Source organism: Charadrius vociferus, unplaced genomic scaffold (genome assembly GCF_000708025.1).
Source record: "Charadrius vociferus isolate BGI_N301 unplaced genomic scaffold, ASM70802v2 scaffold326, whole genome shotgun sequence".
Classification (NCBI taxonomy): domain Eukaryota; kingdom Metazoa; phylum Chordata; class Aves; order Charadriiformes; family Charadriidae; genus Charadrius; species Charadrius vociferus.
The window spans coordinates 3,904,605-3,930,671 of record NW_009649062.1 but is presented as its reverse complement, the minus strand read 5'-3'; the positions used below and the strand labels follow the sequence as shown (position 1 = coordinate 3,930,671).

The 26,067-nt window shown below is 40.6% G+C and overlaps 1 protein-coding gene across 1 annotated transcript in view; it reads right to left on the bottom strand.

The window, feature by feature from the left end:
* Positions 1–26,067, bottom strand: part of PPIL2 (peptidylprolyl isomerase (cyclophilin)-like 2) — a 74,880-nt gene that overhangs the window by 20,299 nt on the left and 28,514 nt on the right. Inside the window, exons 8-12 of the mRNA XM_009888127.1 lie at positions 24,854–25,014; positions 23,221–23,296; positions 21,943–22,049; positions 8,961–9,050; positions 7,510–7,543 (exon numbers count right to left, since the gene is read on the bottom strand). Of these exons, the coding sequence (XP_009886429.1) occupies positions 7,510–7,543; positions 8,961–9,050; positions 21,943–22,049; positions 23,221–23,296; positions 24,854–24,895 (349 nt within the window). The 5' untranslated portion in view covers positions 24,896–25,014. The remainder of the gene's footprint in view (positions 1–7,509; positions 7,544–8,960; positions 9,051–21,942; positions 22,050–23,220; positions 23,297–24,853; positions 25,015–26,067) is intronic.

Sequence of the window (26,067 nt, the reverse complement as noted above, 5' to 3'; positions counted from 1 at the left end):
ACTGCTGCCATTTCCCTCTTTCCCAGTTTTCGCCATTCCGCTTCGCTTGGTCCTGCGGTGCCGCTGCTGCAAGACCTGCATGTCTGTTCCCTGCCACGGCCCCAGTAACAAACCTCACTTGGACCTTCCTTAGAGAAATACATCGTTTTGCTTCAAAGGACCTCTTGAAGGAACTCCTTACTATTTGTAAAGCAGATGCACTTAGAATCATAGACAGGTTTGAGTCGGAAGGGACCTTAAAGATCATCAAGTTCCAACCCCCCTGCCATGGGCAGGGACACCTTCCACTAGACCAGGTAGCTCACAGCCCCATCCAACCTGGCCTCGAACACTTTTCGCCATTCCGCTTCGCTTGGTCCTGCGGTGCCACTGCTGCAGGACCTGCATGTCTGTTCCCTGCCATGGCCCCAGTAACAAACCTCACTTGGACCTTCCTTAGAGAAATACATCGTTTTGTTTCAAAGGACCTCTTGAAGGAACTCCTTACTATTTGTAAAGCAGATGCACTTAGAATCATAGACAGGTTTGAGTCGGAAGGGACCTTAAAGATCATCAAGTTCCAACCCCCCTGCCATGGGCAGGGACACCTTCCACTAGACCAGGTAGCTCACAGCCCCATCCAACCTGGCCTCGAACACCTCCAGGGATGGGGCAGCCACAACGTCACTTGCTATGAGTCTTAACCTATGGGAGTGTTTGCTGTCTAGAAATTTTCAGATGATACACAAACATGAACACAATCCATTGGGATGGTACACAGCAGCAAGTGGCCAAACTCTTGGGTCTGTTATACCCTTTGCGTGCTTTCAGTTGGTGCTGGAATCACAGTGCTGCCTAGCTGCTGAAAGAGACTGGAATCAACCCTGAAGCCTTCATCGGGCAGAAAAATAATTCAAAAGGGAAGAAGAAAATTGTGACTGACAGAGAGACTCTCTCTTTCTGGCACAACAAGCACCCAGACCCAAGAGCTTGCAGACAGGAACAATGAGCCACAACCTTTAGGTTTTGGAGTATTTATTTTTGTATGATTTCATTTCAGACCATACACTGCAGGTCAGAATTAATCTCATATGTACAAAGGCTAACTTTGGTTCATTCCACTTCCCTGGAAATAAGTGCTAATATTTTGGTAGATAGTTACAGGATGAGACCCAGTCCCTGCCTCCCTCTCTGTCTGCCGTACAGCTGTTCCAAGGCTCATGCCGTCTGCCCGGGAGGTGCAGGCAAGAACAGGGAATGGCCTGGGCAGTGCTCGCCTAACAGCCAGGCACCCTGCAAAGGACAGAGCTGAAGTGTCTGTGGAGCCCCGGCAGCATCGACTGGCCAGGGGCGGTGGGGATGCTGCAAAGGCAGCAAGATAGCGGCACAGGAACAGTTGGGGGGGGGTTGCTGGTGTTTTTCTTTTTAAAGAAAAACCCCACAGTTTTAATTTAAGAATACTTTAAAAAAAAAAAAAAAAAAAAGAAAAAGAAAAACCCAAATATATTCTCCTTAAGTTAAAAACAGCCTGAATGTGTTGTTTGTCAAACTCCTGCTAACCTCTGGAATCATTCCAGGCTTCAAGTATCTGCTTGAAGCAGGCCCAGACAGAGCAAGCCAGAAGATGGCGAGTTAAATGTATACATTTTTTTAATTGCTGAAACCCAGAATCACTTTCTCGCCGAAGATTAAGTACAGATCCCTCGTTAGTCTACTGCCATGGCAGCACAGTGCCTAATGCTCAGCCAGGGCAGTCTGGAATGGGGATTTCAGATCCTTCCATTAAAAAAAGTATGGTAGAGCACAATGTAGAGCACAATGTAAACTTGGAAAAACAACTCACAGGCTCCAAACCTACTACTAATAATTATGAGGCACTCCAAAGTATCTAGCAGATTTTACTGTGTGCATCATGCTCCTCATTTTCTGAGAGCAGAACAGCCGCAGAGAGGGGAGGTGGGACCATCGCACAGTCTAGCTCTAGCCCGCATGTTGCACTCCCGGTAGATGCCATAAAGAGAGAAGGCTCCTCCTTATATTCCCCAAACCTTCCTCTGAGAGCGCACAGATCACCGCTGACTATATATGGAGTCACGATGATGCAAAAACCTCACCCAGAAGCTGACGTGCCAGCCCACAAGCAAAGCCCATGGAAAACAAGAGCTACCTCTGGGTGTTAGACTCGCCGCGGGCAGCACTGCCTGCCACCTCACCTTCCTCTCAGCTTACTCCCTGATAAGGTTATCTCCTGTCACAGGGAGCTGTGTGCCTACTGGACTTGCAAATGTTTCAGAGATCCTATTACAAAAAGTGCTGGGAAAAAAATGCTGGGGGCTTCTGTGCTAAAAAAATCAGAGGGGTTCACACGGCAGCAGAGATGGTGCTGGACTGGTGAGGGAGCGCGAGAGGGAGCAGGACTGGGAACCCCGCACACCGGAGCCTCCTGTTTGACAAAGGTGGAAATGTACTTGGCATCAGCCAGGGAAATACACTGGCCGCCTTCTAACAGCAGCATCAATTCTGTGCAAGGTCAAAGCCGTCAGGAGCCGGAAGGGGGTTTTACACAATTCTGTAAAATAAAAATCACGTGCCTATCCAGATACCCACGATTCAAAGCTGAAAGCAGCTGGGAGCCACTTCCTCACATTTTTAATAAAAGAGAAAATTTCTCTTACATTAAAGAGGTGTTTACCTAATTCTCACACAGAGACGAAACCAAAGAGACCACACAGCTCATAGAAAAAAATAGACTGTATTCATTATTTCCATGGCTATCCAGAGTGGGAAGATATATTTAGCTTGTAACTGAAGCATAGTTAGTTACTCAGTCTCGTATCTGCATCTTGTGCTGATAGTGAAAAGGTGAATAGATCTAAAGTGACATCTGAAGCAACCACACATTAGCAACTATACAGAAAAAAGCCACGTTTTCAGATTGTCTTTCGAACTAAACCAGCTTACTCTTCGGTAGTCTTTGTTCCCTCTAAAGGCATTTTTTCCAGAAAGTAATTTTTGGGGCGAAATTACAGAAGTTGTACAACTTTTTTGCAAAGAGCTGAGAGATGCACCTAAAGCTTCAGAAATGTAGCACTCCAAAAGCCAGGTGTGGGCTGGGAATCATCATTCATGACAGTTGTGATTTTAAATAAATCCTTCCTTTTTCTGGCATAAAAATTGCTAAGCAGTGGTAAGGAAGTGGGAGGGCTCTGATTCACAAAAATGATGGCTTACTTTCTGTAATTTTCTTCTTGTCATGTGGAATGACGAGGTACATAATAACATCTGACACTTCTATTGAGCTTTCCTAGTGAGATTCTTGAATCATTTTGCAAATATGAACGCCTTAGCTCAGCCAGTAAGTGCTTCTCCCCTTCCAGATGAGAGGGCACGGTACTTTTAACCCCACATACCAGTGGCTGGATTTTCAGAGGGGCTGCAATCTAAAAAGAGTATATTGCTAGATAAAACGGTCTTGCTTTTGTCCTTTTGCTGAGCTTCAATCATGCAAGAAAAGGGGCTCTAAAACTGGCTACGTTTTAGGAACTTGCCTTGTTAGGAAATGGCATTGCAGAACTGACCAAGTTTGTCCACAGTCCTTTGCTATTGACAGTTCAGAGGAGCTCTGCTCATTGCCAACCAAAATGCAGTTTCCATCTACCAGTGGTATTTTATCTTGGACTTTTACAGCAATTATATGCCTCCTTTGTGTCCTCCTGGATTCATAAATGGACAGAGGGATATACAACCTGATTTGAGACCTTTCAACAGGTAGCAAGTAAGAGTAGCTGAACAATGCTTGTGCCACTTTGAAAATGTAATCCTTTGTGTATAGTTTTCCCTTTTTCATACAAAAGGGTTAGGATATTAAACCGATTTTTCCTACATGCAAATTTTCTTATATTATTTGGAACACTGAAAATACAGAGCAGCTGCTCCACTTGCATTAGCATGAGTTAGCCAGAATTACTCACAATGTTCAACCACTTAGTTGTTATGAACAGCAGGAAAAGAGATACATCACAAATCTAAAATTCATTTTCAAATAATTAATCATTACAAAGAATGACCATGACTCAGCTTATTGCTCTGAATACTGCCTCTATGGGTGGTTATTTTGTTAGAAAAGAAATAAGCTGCTGCAGCACAATAAAATTTCTCGCAGTGGTCTTGCAGAACATTAAGTTGAAGGCTGTAGAAAATGAGTTTGGTCCTCTAAATCAGTGTCAGCCTTACAGGACCGTATATCTAACTGCTTTGGCAATGCAGGTCTGCCAGCTAAGCCAAGGTAAAACTCAATTCCCCATTCTTTGCCCAGTATGGTATCTCAACTTGTAGATTTCCACCCTCCTCCACCTCAAGGTTAACTGAGTACCAGAAACCAGTTGTCCTTCACATGTCTGCTGGGTCACAATTACTTTCATGACAGCCTAACAAGAGACTCATAAGGGACACACTGGGGTGCTGCATAGCGAATAAAAAAGAAATAAGGATCAGTGCTGCTGATAGGACTGTTCAGCCATGGAAGTGGACAGTCGGTGACAACCAGCTTGGCATTTTACACCTGTGAAATGTTTCCAGAACACAAGCACACTTATCTAGGTGAGCCGAGAGCACAGTTGCAGTCTATGTATGTATGACACGTAACCTTACATTGTGTTGTACTAAATGTGCCCAAATCTACCCATAAGCTGAACAGTCCTGGGCTTAGTTAGCAGTGGAGCGGGTGATCATCTAAGCATTTGGGAGTTGCAACCATAAACCTGACACCTGTTGCTGAACACGGGATGAATGTCAGATGGCAGAAACCAAATCGTGGGAAGATTTTTGAACAAGTCTGTTCTAGTTCCTGAGCTGATGAACAGGAATAACTAAATAAACATAACAAAACAGAACTATATGCAGGCTTATTGCACCTTCCACCTACCAGAATGGAAAAGGTGTTGGTTTTTTTAAACAAACAAAAAAACATCCCAAGCCTCTTAGCCATAAAATTTTAGTTAAAGCGTAAGTTTCTATGTGGAAAAGGAAACAAAGGATGTTCTTTTTTTCTGAAGTCTCCCTACAAAAGGCTCTAACAGAAACAAGTCTGGCAGTTTAAAATACTGATGTTTAAAAGGAAACCTCCAAATAGTCTTCCCTATTGCCAGATGAAATACCTGGGAAGAAAGCCCTGTTCTACTCTCATATGCTTCTCTGATATTACAGAAGTCAAGTTATTTACTCCCCCAGAAAACCTCTAAAGACCATTAAGTTTTATGGACTTTTTAGCTTTCAAAGATTCATCTCTGGTTTTTTTTCCTAAGAAGCAGTGAGTCAAAGAAATACAGCTGCCAGAAGAAATAAAAACGAGAATTTATACTGCAAATAACATACAAGATCCAGGTAAAAAAGGTACAAACTACTGAATCCCAGTGCTTTACTCCAAAGCTTTCCTAACATGAATGCTTGTGATCACATTAATAACATGCAAACCAACAGACCAAACTGTTTACACTACGGGAGCCTGGGAAAGCATCACTATGTTTGCCACGTTCCTACACGGCTGCTGTGCTGTACCTGGTCTCTGGCTGCGCTGCTGCTGACAGAAGATAAAGCCAGATGGGCACCTGAGGTCTGGCCACCTTCTTACACCATGTGGCTTGAGATACGCAAGGGAAATTTCTGCCTCACATTCAAGTGCCCAGGATCTATCAGGTAGTCAGGAACAAATCCTCACAGACTACTTACACTCTCTAAACCATCTAAGCAGCTTCATTTAAGTAAGTATTAAACACACAGGCATGACAGTTCAAGAGAAATCTATCAGCCCATCAGGCTGTCCATTTCTTGCGATATTATCATATTCAATAAGTGATTAAGTGAGGATATCTAAAATTCAGCTGTCTTCAAAAAATAAAACCTCTTCAGTTGCAAAGAAGATAGCTGCATTGTTTGGACTCTACAATAGTTGTAAACAGTCTCTAAATATCTGCAGTGCTCATATCTGTTTGAGTGTACACGTTCCATTTTATTAAAACTTCAATAGTCTTGACAGATGTTTGCAAGACATCTCTCCTGCCATATATTCATATTTAATTAAGAATGACAAGAAGGAAAAGACGGAAAAGACGGAAAAGACCAGAGGTCATTAGACTCCTTTTTTTTAAATGAAAGACTATACATCGGAGTTTTTTTCTCCTATGGGCTTATTTGCATTTTACTTCCTACTTGCTTTGCCAGTAGAGCCGAGTCTTGACCTTCAATGCAGCTGCACTGCCAGTTCTCTGCCAACTGTTAATTGTGCTGTCTTACAATACTTTTACCATTTGCACAAACAGAGCCAAGAACGACACCAGCAAGTTAATTTTCATTCCACAGCAGGATCTGAACTCCACCCTACAAAGGTGAAAGGTGTCTGAGGCAACCCATTAAATTTCTCCCATCTCCTGACACCTCTTTAATTTCTCATTTTAAAAGATGTTCCTAATTATGTCTTTTGGGATTCAAACCGAAACTTTCCTTATAACAAAATCAAATCACATTTCTTTTGACAATCCAAGCATACACAGTAACAAATCTTGTTAATGGGATTTTGCCATCAAAACACAGAACCTTTAACTAGTCCCAAATCTTAAGAGTATGCAGCTGTTGACTGCTGCATGCAGTAGAAGAAAAGCTGTTGGGCAACTCACATGAACATTATTTAGAAAGTAAATAGAACTAAAGTATCTAACAACTACAAAGACATCTTTTTTGGATGACCCGTGAGCACACACAGAAGAATATAGTGCTTGCACATGCAAGTGACACACGTATGAACTAGAATAAAAATGCACAGAACCCCACAGGACCAGGCAAGAAGGAGCTGTGGAGGCTGGTGACATATGCAAGTGGGTAGATAAAAAGCGCAGGTGGAAAATGAGCAAATTTACAGCAGCAACTAGAGATATTACAAGACATATCTACTGTGGTGGGCAATGCTCTGAGGACCCTTCAGCTGCTATGTCCCCTGATCATTTCTGATACAAATATTACGCAGATCTCCAACTAAGGGAGAAAGAACAGGCAGAAGAATTTAGCAACAGTGATCCTTAAAAGTTAGAAAAAGAGCAGCTTGGGCTTTATAAGGCAACTAGCTGGGAGAACAGATGGTATCTGGCCATTCACCAATTCTGAGGCAGGTCTCAAGTATTTCATTAACACCAAATGTGAAACGAACTTTGCATGAATGTGTTTCTTCCTTTGTTCTTTGCCCTGGAAGGCCAGCTGTAAAATCATTATAATTTTATTTATTTATTTTCTGGAAGAAAAAGGAAGCAAAGACCCAACAAGAATTCTATGTGGAAGAGTGCCCAAGTTTTAGACTGAGAATATACCACAGCATAGTTAAAATCATAAAATTACAGCGAAAAAACCTCTGCCTTAAAGTAGAAATACAGTGTACCACATATCATCATTTAAAGAAATTCAATCTACAAGGTGTTTGGAAATACATGTAACAACACAGCGCATGAAGTGAAAATAGTTTACTTGATTCAAACTCAACTTTACCTGTTCCTGTTCCAGTTGGATCACCTCCTTGAATCTGCAGAATTTAAATAAAATCAATAGGTTATACATATATCTGCGTGAAAGACATTAAATACAAGCCATAAAAGCCAATTCTGCACAATTTTCTTCCTTCCATACTGTGTCATGTTGACAAGTTAGCAACAAGGAAACCATTACTACTTATTTGGAGCTTCTTTTATCAGCTGGCTGTCACCTCCTACATTACTTATCCAAGAGCAGAATGACAGTTTTATAAAAATAATAGGTCTCTTGTGGGTAAATAGGGAAAATAAACAGTCTCAAATGGGTTAACCAGATCATCCTTTCTATTATGTGCTGGGTTATAACCTGCTTTTTACCTGATGATGCATTGCTTTTAGAAATGAAAAGGCTTTATATTGTGCTACCAATCCTCCACATGATGGGAAAGCAAGAAATGAGGGAATATGGAATATTTTCTGTATCTGAATCTGTATTTCCCAGTATCCCCCTCACTATCTGCAGGAGGAAAAATCCCCATGTGAAACCAATCTTTCAGCAACATAATTAATCACTATATTTATATATATGCAGGATCTACAGAAATAATATTCTGTATTGTAATGCCAGTAGAGGGACTGTGCCATGACTAGCTTCACAGTAATAGCACAAAAGCACAATTTTAATTGTGAGTTTAAATATGAACTGAGATATACAGTGCTGTCAAAAGAAAAAAAGTTTTTTTTAGGATGACAGGATGGAATGTAAATTCAGTGATGTCCCCTGAAAGATATGCACTGCCTTCAGGATCAGGTTGTTAATTCTTCTGAAAGGAAATTAGAGGACAGCTACAATATCCTAAGCTGCCTGGACTGTACCCACATAAATAAAGATCTTTGACTACCAAAGTCAACTTTAAGGTTGACGAGGTGCTCTAACTCCTTCACAAAGAAAGCCTGGGCACCCGGCCCTGGAGCACGCTCAGGAAAGGAGGACCTGACAGTATCCAACTACCACAACCTGAAACAAAAATCAGCTGCTTTCTAAAGTTTCATCTGAATGGGATTTCAACAGGACACAGTATCACTTATCTAAATTAGCATTCCCCTCTCTCTCTCTCTCTCTTTCTCTCTCTCTCTCTCCTTCTGTTCATTAACCACCCACCCACAGCTTAGGGAAGATAACAAGAGCCTTGCCAAGGCAATGACTCTCAGAGGCTTTGTCTGGAATGCCAGCAAAAGCACTACTAACTGCAGTGATGCTCCAAGGGACAATATTAGTCAGAAGCAGTTGTTGGTAAGACTAGTAAGCACAAATTTAGTAAGTCAGGGCAATCCTAGTGCTGATGGTATATTTAATAAACATCTATTGCGAGTTGCCATGCATGGAAGAAACTAAAACTAAATTAAGACAAATAAATATTTTGAGGACATCACATATTGTGCATTACACAGGATTTGTTCAATACCCACCACAAAATTACGAATTGATCTGTGAAAAATTGTTCCATCATAATAGTTCTTCTTGCACAATTTGATAAAGTTTTCACATGTTCGGGGTGTCTGAAAGACAAACGGAAGTTTTAATTAAGCAATAGCTTAAGACAATCAAATTGGTCACTACACTGTTTACAAGAATCACTTCTCATTTGTGTCTTGCAAAGAAACAATCATACAGGACTCTTGAAGAGGAAGGAGTCTCTGTCTACAGAAAAAAGACATAATATATGCTCCTTTAAAGTACATTGCAGAGACACACACTGTGTTAAATAAATTAAACCCAGACCTTCCAATTAGCACAAAGAAGTGTTGAACACTAGCTCAGATAACATGAGCTCCCAGGAGACGTAGTGATGGTGAAAGCAGGTAAGCTCAGAGACTTTCAAGTAACTTAGTTCCAGCAGTGTATCATAATCCTGTTCCAAAGGGGGGACTTCTAGTACTGAAAAAAGTTAATTTCCTAGAGTAAGAAAGAACCTGACTTCTCTGCTCCACTATTTCAAAGTGAGCACATTGAAGGTAACTGGGAGAGAAGCATTTTGTCCTCTTCACCACTTGGAACTCAAAACAGGACTGATCCCACAAGTCACCAGACCACAGGAAAAAAAAAAAAGATAACTTGTTTTCAAAAATCTAAAAAAAAAAAAAAGCTAAGTATATTGCCAACTTCTAATTTGCTTTTACAGTGCAAATTAAAGCTATTTATTTGAATTTATGAGCTCTAGCATTCAAACAGTACCTTCTGAAACACTTTACTGTCTACCCAATTATCCTTCCACTCTAATTATATGTGTTCTCTTCTCTGCAATACTAAAATACCTTCACATGTACAAATACAAGTACAGAAACAGCCTGTTTTCTATACTTGGACATGTTTTCCAGCCCCACTGCGGATTATGTACATAAATATGTTCCAGTTTTACAAAAGAATACGTCCAACTAATCTGAGTTGTTACAGGCCTTGAAAATATCCTTATTGTTGTATGTGCCTGCAAGGAAAGCACCAGCATGAGTCGCAGTGTCTGTAAATGAACACACACAAGACTTGAAGCTTCTTTCAAAGACAGTGATTCACTTTGCGTTGGCCTGACATCATTCCTGGTCTGAGAGCTGCACAGAGACAGAGTGAGACTGAGCTGTGCAACCTGAAGTGACTTAAAACCAAAAAAATAAGGCAAGCCCAATTGCAATCGTTTAAGGATGAAATAATCTCCATCTTTTTAAAAGCAGATCCATACAAGTATTCAGCTGGAACCATACAGAACTTCAGTTGCCTGTATTTTCTCATCTGAAACACAATCATTCTCACCTCTCTTTATTGACACTGAAATGTCTCTTACAGTATCCCAACAAAGTCTACCTGCAATTATAAATTCTTTATAATGATTCCTTCTTAATTACTCTACACAGATACAGATGACAGTTGTCGGCAGGGCCATAATTGGAAAAATAAACAAATTTTAATGCAATCTTACACCAGGTACTATCTCAGATTTCCTATATAATTCATTGCTGGGTTAAAACGGTAATGGTACCATAATGGGTTTACGGTAGAATGCCACTAGGATGTGTATTTTGGTAGCATCCTCAGAGCAACTCATAAGTAAATACCTTCCATGAAAATTATTTCAAGCAATAGCAGGTTTTCCTACAGTTTCAGTGTTTATAGAAAATTTGAAAATTCTTCTTGGAAATGGTCATATATGCTTGAAAATAATCTTTGTACGTAACCTTTCAAGTAAAATTCAACCCCTGAAGAATCGTTTCTGTAGCATACACTTCCTTTATAAGACAATATCATTAACAGCCTTGATCCTAACATAGTGCTAGTGGTTATCACTCACGGAAAATGTCACTAAGGATAAAAATAAGTTTAAAAATTTTCTTTATGAATCAGAAATGGAATCAGCAGCTTTTAGCCTAAGGCACTTTATCTCATGAGAACCAAGCACTCTTTGGAGAGTGAGACATAGTTAATAAGTTCTCTGGGGGGAATACAGGAACCTGTAATTAATTTTTTAAGAAAAATGAAATCAGTCGAAAGACTGAGTCCCCTAGGAATAGATACCAAACTGTTTTAAATTTGCACAACGCTGATAACCCAATGCAGATTTCCTATTTATTTTCAAAACATTATTTGTAAAATATACATCAAAAAACGTCTCCAGTAATGTATTTTTTATCTAGGACCTATGCTGACCCTTCTCTCCAAATGGATTTCTAGTTATTATATCTTTTCCTAGTAAAAAGCTTTTCAAATGCATCTGCAGAAATATTTAGTATACATCCAATAATCATTTCACTGCAAAGTTTTCTTTAAATAATTGCCACCAAATTGGTTCCCATGGTCACCTCATGCATCATACAGACACATTTGGCAGGTAAATAGTTCCTTAGCAACATTACCATTACCTTTTACAGTGCTTTTTAGTAGACACAAATAAAAAGGTTTGCATTTTATCAGTAATAAACCCCAGTTTCAGTCATGCAGTCGATCTAGAATATCTGGCTCAGATTATCTGATTTATTCAAAGCAGTTAATGTTCTTGCCAAATCTCACGCTGCCAAGCACATTTCAGGGACTTTTTAAAGCAGCATCCTGTCCAAAACAGGAGAAAAAGGCTTGAGGTTTACAGGGAAAGTGTAGGTCCTAAGTAATGAAGTTAAATTCTGCACTGCCCGTACAAACACAGCCAGTCTTTGAAGTCTTTGTTCCAACTACAAAGACTGATGAGAAATACATATAAACAAATCTGACTGTGTTATTTAAGTGTAAGATCCTGTGCAAGGTGTCAGACTGGCAGTCTTGGAATGCAAAACTGTCTACTTCGTCAGAAACTTCCTCCACACCACTTGCCTTGCACTGTTTCTGAAGGAGGAAGGGATGGTCAAGGCACCTGGAAATGCAAAAGTGCAAGATGCAATGCCGATTTCTTGTTGCCTCATCACTGACAATGGACTCCAAGCTCTCTTTGTACTTCCAGCTGTTCTTGACTCAAACAGACCTCAACAGCAGCAGATAACTTTTCCCTCTTTATTCCTTTTACATTAAGCAGGAAAGGATTTCAATTATTTTCATCTGCTGAGTATGACTTAGACATATATATAAGAAAGTGAAATGCCACCTTAATTTGTTAACCTGTTGATCTGAAAGCCACTGACCAAGATAAGGTTATGTTTTAAATCTACCGCAATATCTTCTGAGAAGGATGCAGTGATAATCCTAAGAAGTCCAACTTAAAAACTGTGGAAGGCTTTTCTCTCCCAAGTGTGGTAGGACAACCCTGAGAAATCCTCCTCTGCTTTGGTCAAGTTGGGACCACGTAAGTGAATATCGTGTGTGTGTATCATGTCCTTCAATTTAAAGACACGTCCCTCTCTGAATGACAAACAGTAAGAAAAATACCCCTTATTTATATCAAAATGAGTTTCCTGCTCCAAGTATGCTCCCCGTTTACTTTACAGATGCCAGATAACTTGTCTTTCAACTGTTGAAAATTCACACCAAAGACAAGTGGTAAAATTTTAATAAATGGTTTGAGACAGGAAAGCAGAAGAGTATTTATCCCAGGAGATGTCACAAATGCTTTGCTTGGCTCACAGACATGTATATTTAATGGGAAAACAGTCCAATGGTTTTCTAATTATGTTTAAGTCTCCTTTTAGCTAACACACTTAGTAGGTAATTCTACATGGAAATACCAGCCTATTTACTAGGCCTGGCCAAATTTCAGAATTGAAAAGAGATTGCTACTATGACCATGCAAACAAGACAAGAGGCTGATTGTGAAGTCACGGATACTGGGAAAACACTAAAGAAAGGAATATAAAATTAAAAAACCCCAAAGCAAATCAGAAAAAAACCCAACCCTGAGTCCATACTATAAAGCTCTAGAAGAAATGCAGATTTTATCTTGTTCCGCTTTTAAGTATTAACTGAGCCAACTTTAGTTTCCTTTTTGTCAGCAAGGGTGGCTCCAAACCAGGCAAAATTAATCTCTCTTGTGGCATCCTGAGACCTGCGGGGTAATACTAACCAAGCCAGGTCGCTGTGTGCTTTCTCAGCTTGCAGCTCTCCTTTCTCATCAGTTAAAATGGGTCATCACATTTGTAAAAGTTACCTTAACTCAGAATTTGTATTGTGCAGCTGAAGAGCAGCTGAAGAGCTAACCAGAAGTAGATTAAAAACCTGTGGCACTCCTGTTGCCAAGGTGCAGGAGATGGGAAAGGAGAGGAGTTTCTGAGTTGTTGCCATGACTGCAAGGAAGAAGGCTTTACTATGTGAAGAGCTAATCATTTCAAAATGCTCCATCCCTTGAGGATCTGCATGAACCTTGAAGAGAAATTTCACACTAAGCATTCAGAAGCTGTCATTCACGCATCTGTATAATTTCCTTGTGCTAATTCCACTTCCCTTTTATTTCTTTTTGTCTCTCTAAATTGGATGAACTGTAGTAGTTGCACTAAACTACAGAGCCTTGATATATGCTGATTAACCCTATGTTTTAAAGCCGAAATAATCTGAAATAATGAAAAGTTTGTTCCTCGCACATTAAAATTGCATTCTACAGCCTTCATCTTATCACACAAATGTCAGAATCCCGCTACTAAGAGGCATGAACTAGTGATGGAAATTTCTGAAGCTTCAACTGAAGCCTGCAATTTGTTTAACATAGATCTCCTTTACAATGCAAGGTGCATTTTGTTTGTTTGTTTGTTTGTTTTGGGTTTGTTTTTGGTTTTGTTTTTGTTTTTTAAACACAGAGCATTTTCACTCTTGTAATTGTTCATTCTAGCAACTCTTGTAATGTGTGAGCCCATAAAGAAGTGATTTGGCAAGGTTTAAGTCCAGTTCACCCTATCCCTGTCAATCTGCAATCCTTGTAGCCTACCCATCCCACAGGAAAGAACTCGCCCTAATAAAAGCTTGGCTTCATTTAGGGCTTAGTCAGAGGCAAACGTAATGGAGCAGTTTCAGGAATCACCATCTACCAGGTGCAAACGTCTGTTCTCTCCAATAAGTCATGGAAAGAAACTGGACATACAAATGCTTCTAGTGCATTTCAATGCATAATACTGTACTGGAGGGCAATTTAACCTGCCCTACTTCACTTTGCACCATTGGACCAGGAGCATCCTCCACTTGTTTCAGAGCAGGAGGGACAAGAAATCCAAAACTCCACAAAGACCACTGCAAAGCATGGGAAGGATTTCACTGCGGGAAGCCCGTGACATTTCTTGCAGGAGAAATGTTTACTGTAGACCCGAACATCCCCCCTGCCAGCTCCACTGTCCTGCTAACGGTTCCCCTGCGTGCGAGAGGGGCAAAGCCGGTGCCAGGTTATGGTGGTAAACAGCAGCCGCCTAGGGTTCTGTTCAAAAAAGACACAGTTCATATGGGGGACACCATTCTCAGTCTGGTCATACCGTCAGCAATTGCGTTCAGGTCAGGTTGTGATCTGTGATCAAAAGAGCACAGCTCCAGCGAGAGAGCGCTGGGAGAGATGAAAGCATCAGGGCACCGTGGGGTAAAAGACTTGGCCAGACTCTTACTGATATTAAAAAAGAATCAGAACAAGCAAACTATGCCTCAGGTAATAGATTGCTGACTTGATAGCAAACATTTGCCTATTTTGCTAGCTCAAAGCCTCAAAGTTTGCTTAGAACAAAGAGCAGAATTATTGCATTCTCATTACACAGAAACCCACTATAATTTAATAAGCTATTTAGCAGAGATTCCAGCAGATAGCTAAATTTCACTTTTCAAAGGCATTTCTTCCACAGTACTGACATTAATGATGCTATCAAAAACTTTTTAAAAGTCTAAGCAAGATGCTCAGCTTAGACAATCTGCCAATAAAAAAATGACATACTCCAGTTTTATTTTTCACTTTTTTGCAAATATGGGGCCAATCAATCAGTTTAGCTGAGCATAACTCAAGTTAAACAAGGCACCAAATTCACTCATTTAATCTGTCAATGTTAACTACTAGCTCTCCTGAGGCAGAGTCATCATCCCTAGCTGCAGTCATTACTTTTCCTCCAACTTTTATTTATTGCAGTGGTAGGAAAGAAAACAACCCTCTCCCTCCCCGCAATGTGTCGCTCACACGGGGCCGAGGAGCCTGTCAGACCGTGCGGAGCAGGGTCGGGTGCCGAGGAGCACACCCAGCACCGCTGGGTACAGTCTACATGAAGATACAGCTTGAACTACTGGAACCAGCTCCAGCAGCCATAAAGCCCAGGCACGGCAGGTCCCATGGCGGGTCCCGCGATGGCTCCCTGGCATCTTGGTCATCTGCAACTGGCACATCAACTCCACCTCTTCCCAAGACGCAACCTGTAAGTGCTTCTACACCAAAGAGCGAAGCTCTGGTCGCTGTCAGCCTCCCAAGGTCACCCCGCTCTCATCAGAGGAGCCAAGGGACAGACAAGAAGCGTGTCAGAGGAAGATGAAGAGCAGCAGCTGTGTGACTCCAAACCGCCCACTCGTCCTGGGGACGGCTAAGTGGCAGACGCAGCTGGTATGGGATGCCTGCACTGCCAAATGTCAAAACCCAAGCAACACAATCCAGTAACAACCGATTCCCTCCCCAGATCCAGCTTGTCAGGGGAGCTGGGGAAGGGGAAAGGCCCAAATATGCAGAGTGCCTTCCCTGGCCACCCAAGGCCAAGGGCTGCCAGGAAACTGCAGAGCCAGCCAGGGCAGTGAGGCCGCGGCACAGGCAGAGCTTCACGGGGAGATGGCTGAGCACCTCTCCCAACCCCGCACTGCATGTCCCACCCAGGCATGGGCAGCAGGGACAGCGGGGACTCCCACTGCCCCATCACTGCCGCACAATGGCGCTGAGGACAAGCATGCGATGGCAGCATCCACTTAAAGCGTCTCCTACTAACATCTCGCATGGAAATGTGTCTCCTCTCTCAAGCACGGGTGCTATGCCCCCAAATTTAAAGACAGTTTAAATATTAGCTTCTAGTCACTTAAGAGCAGCAACCTGTTTATCAGTACAGCTGCACAGAGCCATTCCACTCCCAGCCACAAAGAAGAGCGATAGATCTGTCTGCCACTTTGAGATAAAAAACATACCAGGAACAACAAACACTTTCGTCCAGCTGTTTTACTGGAAAAGGACAGTTTCGTTCGTTTGTTTTTAGTTTCTGTTGACGAGAACTTTTAAAGTTGAAAGTTGCAGCTCTTCCTACAATGACCTAGTTTGATGAAAAAAATACAAAATAAGCCATTTGTAACAATGCCAAGACCACTGGACTTCATCCCTACAACCATACTACTGAGTGAACAAGACACTGGTAAATCATCAGCCAGTTATTTGTCGGATAGTGCCCCAGTAACGCTGAAAGAAAGTAAGTAGAATGGACGTGTAAATCAAAAAGAAAACGGGAGATTCGGGAAGACTGGGGAACCTCATCATGCCAGGAGGTCAAAGGATTTTTGCAGCAACTCACTTCTTTCCCACTGGAAATGGATAAGAAGTTTACAGGCTTCTGATCTTCAGAACAGTCCCTCACACAAAAGGAGAGATGATTTCAAAGACCAGGGGCTGGATTACACATTTATAGATCACAGGCATATTTAACAGGTCAGAGGGCCTCAAAAGATTAAAACATCAGTGTTTGTAGAATAATGGCTTCTTCAGATAGTTATGCCAAGTCATCATCGTTAAGCAGAGTTTGCCAGGTCCTAAAACCTCAAAAAGCATTTGTGGAGTGCTGGATGGAGCTTTGAAATCCATCTCACATTCTTCTTTGTTATGCCAACTTGCCCTTAAACCTTAAAGTATTAAGCCTGAAAGAGACAGGCGAACTTACAAAAACTGCCATGGCAGTTACGGATTAGTATTCAATTACCGCTATCGGCATGTGTTTAACCACCAGATCATTACTCCACAGTGACCACTTATATGAGGAGGACTCACAAAGGAGAGAAAGGAGATAGCACACCAAACCCCCTGTTCATCATTTTGACAGGGTCTTTTGGAGCGTTAAATTTTTACATATATTTCCATGGCACAACGAAAATAAAAAAGTGCAAGCACTAAATACGAAAGCCTCAAAGCAACCTAGAGGCAAAAGCAGGAATTTTTATTCCCTTTTACAGGTGTAGAGAAGAAGAATACGCAACTCTGTCTAGTCTTACTCAGGGCTGCTGATTCCAACAGGCAGCCTAGGTTATTTGCACAGATGCACTCCAGCAATCAGGCATCTATGACACATGTTACTGCCTGGGAATTCAAAATTACGCCCGTATTTATTGCTCATTGCGAAACAAAAAATGGGATGCCACTGATTTATAAAACCATCCATAACCAAATGACATAGCCACATCATACAGCAAGTCCATGGCAAAGGCACAGAACTTAGGGTTTACCAGCTCCTCGTTCTCCACTCTATCCATTACACCAGACTGCTTTTCGACCTCCACATCCAAGTCAATTTAACTTGTTGCACAGGGTAAAGCCTCCACCCTGCCTTAAGAGGCTGCTCCACCACCTACAAGGTATAACTTTACCGCTACAGTCACTAATACAGCAGAATACACACAGATGACACAGACAGTTGTTCCCAGCAGCATCCTGATTAAAGCAGCTGAAAGAACTTGAGGAAACTAGAAAAATCACAGTAAATAAAATACAAGAAATCCAGTGACATTCATTGACTTTCATCAGTTATTTTTTCATAATTTATTTGTTTGGCAATGCATTAGAGTAGAACTGAAAGAATAACACTTGTTGGATGTTGTTAAATCTTCTGTACTCGCCAGAATTACTTCTGGCAAGTAGAATTTTTGTAAATTTGTTTCCAATTAGTATATACAACAAATGTTGCTTATGCCCAGCTGAACTCAGCTTCCTGGAAAATGTCCCCAACAAACGGCCATCTGATTAGTCCCCATCAGGAGGAACATGCTGTGTCTGAATAAGAATACTGGCAGAAAAATAAATGGCAACGAAGAGCAGTAGGCGCACCGCTACGATGCAAAGAGAGAACAGTAGTGTACCTTTGCTCATTTGAGGCACAAATTCAAAAGAGTAGAAAAAAATCCAGCTTATCTTCCAAAGTCTTTTTACTGCCTTTTCTCAGGTCAATGACTTACACCACACATCATCTTTCTGGAACCTAAGTGAAGTTCTGTGGTGCTCTGAACAAGTGATCTCAAACACAGGAAATATCTGGATTCTAGCCCTATTTCATGCTCTCTTTCTGAATCCTGTCACAAAGTAACTGATGACTTCAATCACACTGCAGCACTGATTTCCTCCCCTGGATCAATACAAACCATTTCTTGATTAGGTTTTTGGTGCTAGGAAGAATCTCATCACCATCAGTCTTATTGATTTGCACCTTAAAGTACTAGTATATGAAGATCCCCAGATTTATTTTTAAACAAAAGTTTCCATGCATACATATAGACTGAACTCCAAACAATCCAAACTGTCAGATAGCTCACAAAAAACAGGGGAAAGTAAGAACAGGAGACAGAAGAGCTGTGAAGGGAGAGGAGTAAGAACCCAAGGGGGGTACTGAAGCCAAAGAGATAGCGGGTAGGCTTCAGAAGCAGTGCAGGCTGCTCAGAGCACAACTGCAAGAATATTTTGCTTAAATACAACCCACAGGCCTGAAAACACAACTGAAGGCTCAGTAGACATACGCTCTTAAGACAGCAAGTGTGTCACTTGCTGTTCTCTATTTCAGCATGAAGAATTCACCTGAAAGCGTATATTGAAATCTAACCCGTAAGACGATTTTAAAATGTAATTTGAATGTTGCAAGTCCTGCCCCCGGACACAGGTATTCATTTGTCATATTTATATAGCAACTTCATCCTCAGGCTTCCTAAAGCATTTCGCAATCGTGTTTTTGCAGTACTGTGCAAATACAACCACTGCTAGGGTGGCTTCCACCATAACCAGAGCGCAAGATACCGCTCAGCAATTAAAAAAAGGAGCCTCTGGTCAGGTCAAGACAACAACCAGGCAGGCAGCGTTCACTCTTTAAAAAGAGAAGCTAAGCACTACTGTAGTATGGCTTATAAACCAAATACTTGCTCCTGCAGTTGCACTGCTTGAGAGAGTAGAATCATAGAATTGTTTTGGTTGGACGAGACCTTTAAGATCATCAAGTCCAACCACTAACCTAACACTGCCAAGTTACCACTAAACCATGTCTCTCAGCACCATGTCTACCTATCTTTTAAGTACCTCCAGGGACTGTGATTACACCACTTCCCTGGGCAGCCTGTTCCAGTGCTTGACAACCCTTTCGGTGAAGAAATTTTCCTAATATCCAATATAAACCTCCCCCGGCACAACGTGAGGCTGTTTCCTCTTGTTCAATTGCCTGTTGTTTGGGAAAAGAGACTGACCCCCATCTCGCCACAACCTTCTTTCAGAAGTAGATTATGAATTCCCCAAATCACACACATTTCACCCGAATTCAAACAGCAATGGCAACGCAATACGTCTAGCAGCTCTCTCATTCATTTAAGTCGCGCAGATCTGTGTGCTGAACCCAGGGGTCCCAAATCTGCTGGTGATCTCAGTGTGTATCAATAGTGCTTTGGGCTGAAATTTGTTTCTCTATTTCTTTCTGAAAAGCCAGGGTACTACCCATGCCAACCACATTAAAAAATCATGAAGGCTGAAAAGTCAGGCAGCAAAATGCCTGTGAAACAGTAATTTGGGCGAGCATTACAATACAGTCCAGTTCCCCCTGACTGCATTCAAGGGCCTTACCCACCTTCTACACTTTTTCAGGAAAACCAAATCCTGCACATAAACCATTTCACTACACAGTTCCGAACAGCTCCCAGAACTGGTTCAGCCTGTGCACAGAATAAGCCAGAAGAGCTGATAAAAAACTCTGCATAAAATTAATTAAGACTATTACCATGCATATTCCCAAGAAGGGTGAACTGGATGTGTTTAGAAAGGCTTGATTTTGGCATTTCCCCATTTTCTATGTCTGTCTTTGCAATCTCAATAGATCCATTGTCGCTGATCTATGTATATGTTTGTGACCTACATAGTTGGTATATGTTTGCAAGATGTTTGCTCTCGCCTGCACTGAGTTACCTTATGTGCCTAACCTCAGTGTAATTCAGGAAAACCAAAGTTAGAAGCACAAACTCCTTATATAGTAAAGGGAGAAAAACAAGTGCCTCCCGGAAGAACTGATTTAATAGAGCCAGGATGATGACCTAAAGTGGATGTTGTGAAAACCTCCTTAAAGCAGCAAGTTTTTCCTACTTATTCTAAATATATATCTTTTTCCCTGCTGCAGTGCCAAAGGTCTGCTCAATTCACACAGATTTAATCGACACAAAGAAATGAAAGAAACAGATGGCGAGAGGCCAGTGTTCAAGCTGGTCTGGTCGTGTAAAACAGTGCACACTTCCAATGTGTACATGAGGAAGCGGTGCGTGTGAAAGGGAGGTGAAGAGGGATCCATCTGGAAAATAGGAAACACAGTGCATATCATACAGGAAGTTTATAATGGGCAATCGAGACTGGGTCCTCAGGACTGGGTGACACTGGTCACACACGTGGCCAAAAAACCCACGCTGGTAAGAATAGCTGCAGTCAGCCTGCGCTAGCCAGGAGCCACTTGGAGAACATATGGCAAAACAAATGATTCAATGCAATCTGCTCATTCTGCTGCTTCCCCCAAATATTGCTGTACTAACATCCTCTGCTTTTTGCCTTATTACATAGTGTTACTATTTCAGAGCATGGAAAACACCTGTAGGGATGACAGGGACCTACAGAATTATTAGCATGATACGCTGCTGTGGAGATTCCCATACTGTTTCCATAGATCAGCCTGAGATCTTCATGCATGTCTTGTTCCTTACTCGTGCGAGAGAAAGGAAGAGAAGGGAAAGCTAGCAGGCTTGTCCTGTTTGCTCCTTTTTCTTTCTCCCAGGCAAAAAAGAATATATTCTTCCAGTCCGCTGTCCTTAAATTCTGTGAGGTTCACAAGAAGCAGAAGTTTTACCATTTTAACTCCTATTCACATCCTTCAACTTCCTAAACCATCTACATTCAGGCCTATAATCTCCTGAGATAAAAATCTCAGTAAACAACAGAAGGTTTGGGCTTTTTACATTGAAAACTCTTTTCCTTTTATAGATGTGGTTGTACAAATAAATAAGCAAGCACACTGGCAAGCAGTGACGTCTGAGACATCAGTGTCACCACAACTCATTTGTCTGTCCTAAGTCTTGCTATGTTTGTTCTTTTAAGTGCCACAGATTTCCCCCAGAATTAGGCTGTATTGCTATTAAAAAAAAACACCCTCTAGTCTGTTGGTTTTTTAAAATGAATGTCTACCTCTTAATGGCAAAAGGAAGATGTTTGAAAACTTGAACCTTAAAAACTAAGACAGCAAGAAGTAAAAAACATATTCTAAGGTTTTCATTTAGGTTTGTTCTGTAAAGTATAGGATTTAGAAGCAAATCCAACCATTTCTGGGGATCTTAACTACACGTACTCAGGCTGACAGACTGCCCTCAGGTTCACTGAGGTTCTTTTCCTGGTTCTGCCGGTAACCTACTATGTGACCTTGGGTTATTCTCTCTTCTCTGTGCTCTTCCTTCTTTTTTCTCTCCGTCTTCCTTGTCGTTGTTTGGGTCACTATAATCCTGACCCTGTGAAGCTCTAAACATGCACCTGGACATGTTGTAAGTAGTCCAATAAAATATGTGGGACTACTCACACAGAGTATTTGTACATATAATAGTATAATATATAAAATAATACATGTACATTTTACAATGGAGTTTTGTGTATGTATAAAAACACACCAAACCAACTGAAAGCTAGTTATTTTCTGTATCTACTACAACCACACAGTTTTCCTTTCTGTGGATATTTCCGTTACCAGCTCCTATTCAGTTTGTTATCTAGAAAGATTCATCTTATGAGGCACACAGTACCATATCACAGTGCAGCTCCAAGTTTAGGTCTCCTTTGTTAGTGTGAAGTCGCACATAGCCCTTCTTCTTCACATATTTGTATCTCACGACATCTTCTTCAATAGCAGCTGTATGGAAGCAAAGACAATAATTAGCTCTCTGAAAGCTTACTCATTGATCTTTAGAAATCACCAGAAAACAAATTGCTAGATTCTTCTGTGTGCCCTCTTCCCCTGGGGCCCCGGGTCTTCAGGGACTATACTCTGCAATTCATCTATGATAACCTCACATTAATCTCAGCACTAAACACCTTCCGTTATAGAAAACCACCAACTCCTCGAGAGCCAACAATATCATCTATATTTTTAAGTCACAGAAGCATTCAACATTACAAACTATAATTCTCAAGTAATGTCTACCAATCACAAACGTTACTTTGAAACCAAATTGTTTCTTGTTGAACATGGAAGCCAAGCAGGTAGTCATCAGTCAACCACAAATTGCTGACATACGAGGACCTACCCAGTTCTGAAAACAAATGAAGCTAAGTTACTGGAAACATTACTGGAAAGTCAAACCAAAGGATCAATCTCGGATGTTTCCACTTCCATTTTGTCAAAATGTCCAGTTAGTCAGATATTTTCAACGCTCATAGATCCACCGGCAAATCACTGTAATCCACCGAGTAAAGGAATTGAACTTGGCAAATGCAGTTTTAGCAGAGTATTCAATCTCTGCATAAGTGTGTGACATACTTCTAAATTTTAATGCCAAAAGCCAGACCTTTCTCTTCAACTGGGAATAATAATCACTCAGCTACTTAATCAATACTGAAATCAAATAAATTCTATACATTTGTGTTTAGGCTGGAGAATAAAAGGAAAACTTTATTGTACTAAAATGCACAAAATCTGCTGTCACTCTAACCAATACCAGGTCAGGCCAAAAAGATGGTAAAGATTTTGTATGCTATTTGAGGAGAGATTAGACTTCATTCCTATCTTATGTAAGTGGATATCCCATTTTGTGGTTCCCAGGCATAGAAAATACCTCATTAACTTCAGTTCAACATAAGTAACTGCCATTCAAAGCCAAAGCTAATTTGTAATTACTCCATTATTTTCAGAATGAGCTCACTGGAAAGTATGGCTATGTCTGCCCAGGGAATACATTTCCAAGGCATCATTACTGACCAATTATCAATGCATCTCTTCAGTCCCCATATATGTACGTGTGCTAGGGAGCATGCTCTAAAACTGGAAAGTAAATAAACAGCTTGTAGTGAGGCAGTTCTGGTACCTGCTTCATGGGTAGTTTCAGGCACCATTGCAGTGGAGGTGAAGGAAGCGCTTACTGCTCCAGTGGAATAATGAGCCTGTTCATGGAGGAAAGGCAAGAGAAAAATACATCAGATCTCAGAATTTATCTACTAAAGATACTATATAAGCCCTATAAACACACAAATGTCTTCCTTCTGAAGGCAGACTTTCTGCTCTAGCTCCTATAAAAAGAAACAAGTGCACGATGCAGCGATAATTCTCCATCTGTTACCCATAACATCAGCTCTGATGAAACGCCAGTTAAGGCTGCCCATGCGCTCAGCTGAAGCGGTTTATTGCTTCCACAACAGTTTAATACATTGGTATGCAAAGATTCTATCATCAGAATTTATTTGTGTGTCCACAGGTGGAAATATGAAACAAGTACCGCTGGCAAGACATCTGTAAAATTCTCCAATGCTGCTGAGTAAGTGGAAGGAAAATCCAATGAAGCACAGAGATAGTGTGGAGGAAAGCAAACCACCCCCTCCCACACGGCCCTTCTGTGGGCAGAGGCACTGTCCCATGGTTCCCAATGTCTATTTTGAGCTTTGCAATTCTGCAGAAATGAAATGTGAATGTTACACATGGATTTTGTAGTAAATGACAAAGATCTAATAAATCCAGAGATAAGTTTAGGGGCTCTGGGGCAACGCCTGTAAAGAATACAGGTCAGGCCAATGCTCTGTCCATAAGGTTACACTCCATCCTATGCAAGTTTATAGTTATGCTCATCCACATGAGGAGCTGACAATCTGACTCTCCAACATATGTAGAGCTCATCGTTGCCTCTCAACTCTTTTTCCCTCTCTACATCTTTTGTTTTCTTAGTATGATGCCCTGAAAAAGGGGCAAACGTGATCCTACTCCTTGGTCACACGCACTCCCTAACCTGACACTAAGCCTCCTCATTAAAAGCCATATGATGCCTTGCTATTCATTTTTCTGTAAGTGTAATCAAAGCACGAAGACACGTACATCCCAGAATTATTAAAGGAAAGAAAACTAATCTGTCTTGCCCATTTATCACAGCCTTTGATGTAGGAAATCTACATGCAGATGAATTGTTTCTCTTGACAACCATGAACACACAGTAACATGCACCTGGAAGAACATCCTTTAAAATATTCCACTAAAAGTCCTGCATTCCAGTGGAAATAAATGGAGAAGCAGCTGTGGATCATTTATATATTTGCCCACACCAGAAATTATTTGCTTGCACTGCCCTTAAGGGGTGTTCTCTGCCAATAACTGCAGGAAGCAATGATAAACAAATTCAAAGCAAGAGATTACAACCTGGGAAAAAAGGTTCTGCCAAATATACATCATAACCACATCATAAAGATTTCATCTTCTTATTGTGCTCCATTTCTAGAATGTTTAGGTTCATTTACAATGATTTAACAAAGATGAACTCACTGACACAGTACAATGTATTTCTAAGGAGTCCCAATATGATTCTCATATTCTCATCTATGACAAATTTCCATGTAACAGAAAACATAAGGAATAGTATCTGTTTATACTGCAATATGGGCCTCTAAGTTGAAAAACATCTATTACCATTCTTTAAGAAGTCAATCAGTGCCAAACTACAAATTAAGTCAACTTACTGCATTCAGCTTATCCACTTTCTTCTTCTCAGGAGCCTTCATAGTAGCTGCTAGAATATCATCGCCTTTGAATTCCTTATAAAGCTCCAGTAAAGTCTCTCGGGTCTCTGTATTTGTATTTTTCAAATAGTACGATGGATCTAATTTTGCTTTTTCTTCATCTAGATAAGACAAAGCCAAATCATTCAGAGTTAAAAGAAAACTTCTATGCTGTTCTTCAGTTTATTACCTATGTAGTTACACAAAAATATTTCAGATTTTTTTCTACATTTTTTTAAAATAAAAAAGTCTAGTAACTATATTTATTCCTGCAGAAACAGTAACAAATAGCAATGGATAACACTAATGACAGTACAACTTGACATATAGCACTATAAATACCAATATGATGAAGCATAACAACAGCAAAAAACAACTACAAATCACCTACAGCAAAAATTTCTTTGAAATCACTAGAAATTATCTAGTTTCATGCAAGTCTTATAAAATTTTTACAGAACAATAAAGACAAGATACAGTTGGGTACAATATAAACTTCTGTCCTTTGTTTCCTCACTGAATGGCCAGGCCTGTGACGCAAAAATCCCAAGATCAGAACCTTAACGTGATACCAGGGAGAGGAGGCTGGTGAACTGCACTGTAGATTTTTTTATTTTATTTTATTTTAGTTTAGTTTTACAAGTTTCACTTGTTCTCTGTCTTGTTATGCCTACCATTTGCTGGATATTAAATATTCCATCTCTGAGATAATACCCACTTATTTTTAGCAAGTAAATAAAATGAGATGCTTGCTTGCACAACTAGTAGCTTTAAAAAAAATATACATAAGCATAATAAGACCCAGAAAAACACACCATACTTAGAATCAGCAATTAGACCTCATTAGAAACAGTTCTAAAGGAAACCGGAAGGGCAAAAGAGAGAATTTTTTTCCTTCAGCAATTTAATATTAGCGGGTATTGCTAAGCATTTAGCTATCAAAAAAATCACAAAAGAATTGAGAAGCAAATTTCTAAGTTTTGATACCTAGAAAGAAAAAAGAGGCATTTTATTTTTTATTATTGAAATAATTTGGGGATTATTTTAGAAAAAATTATTATCAATCTATAACTGGGAAGATGTCCATTGTTATCCAGACAGAAGGACAGGCAATACGTTGCTGATACACACGAAAGACAGCCTAACAGACAGGTATGAGAAGATGTAAGTTTCCC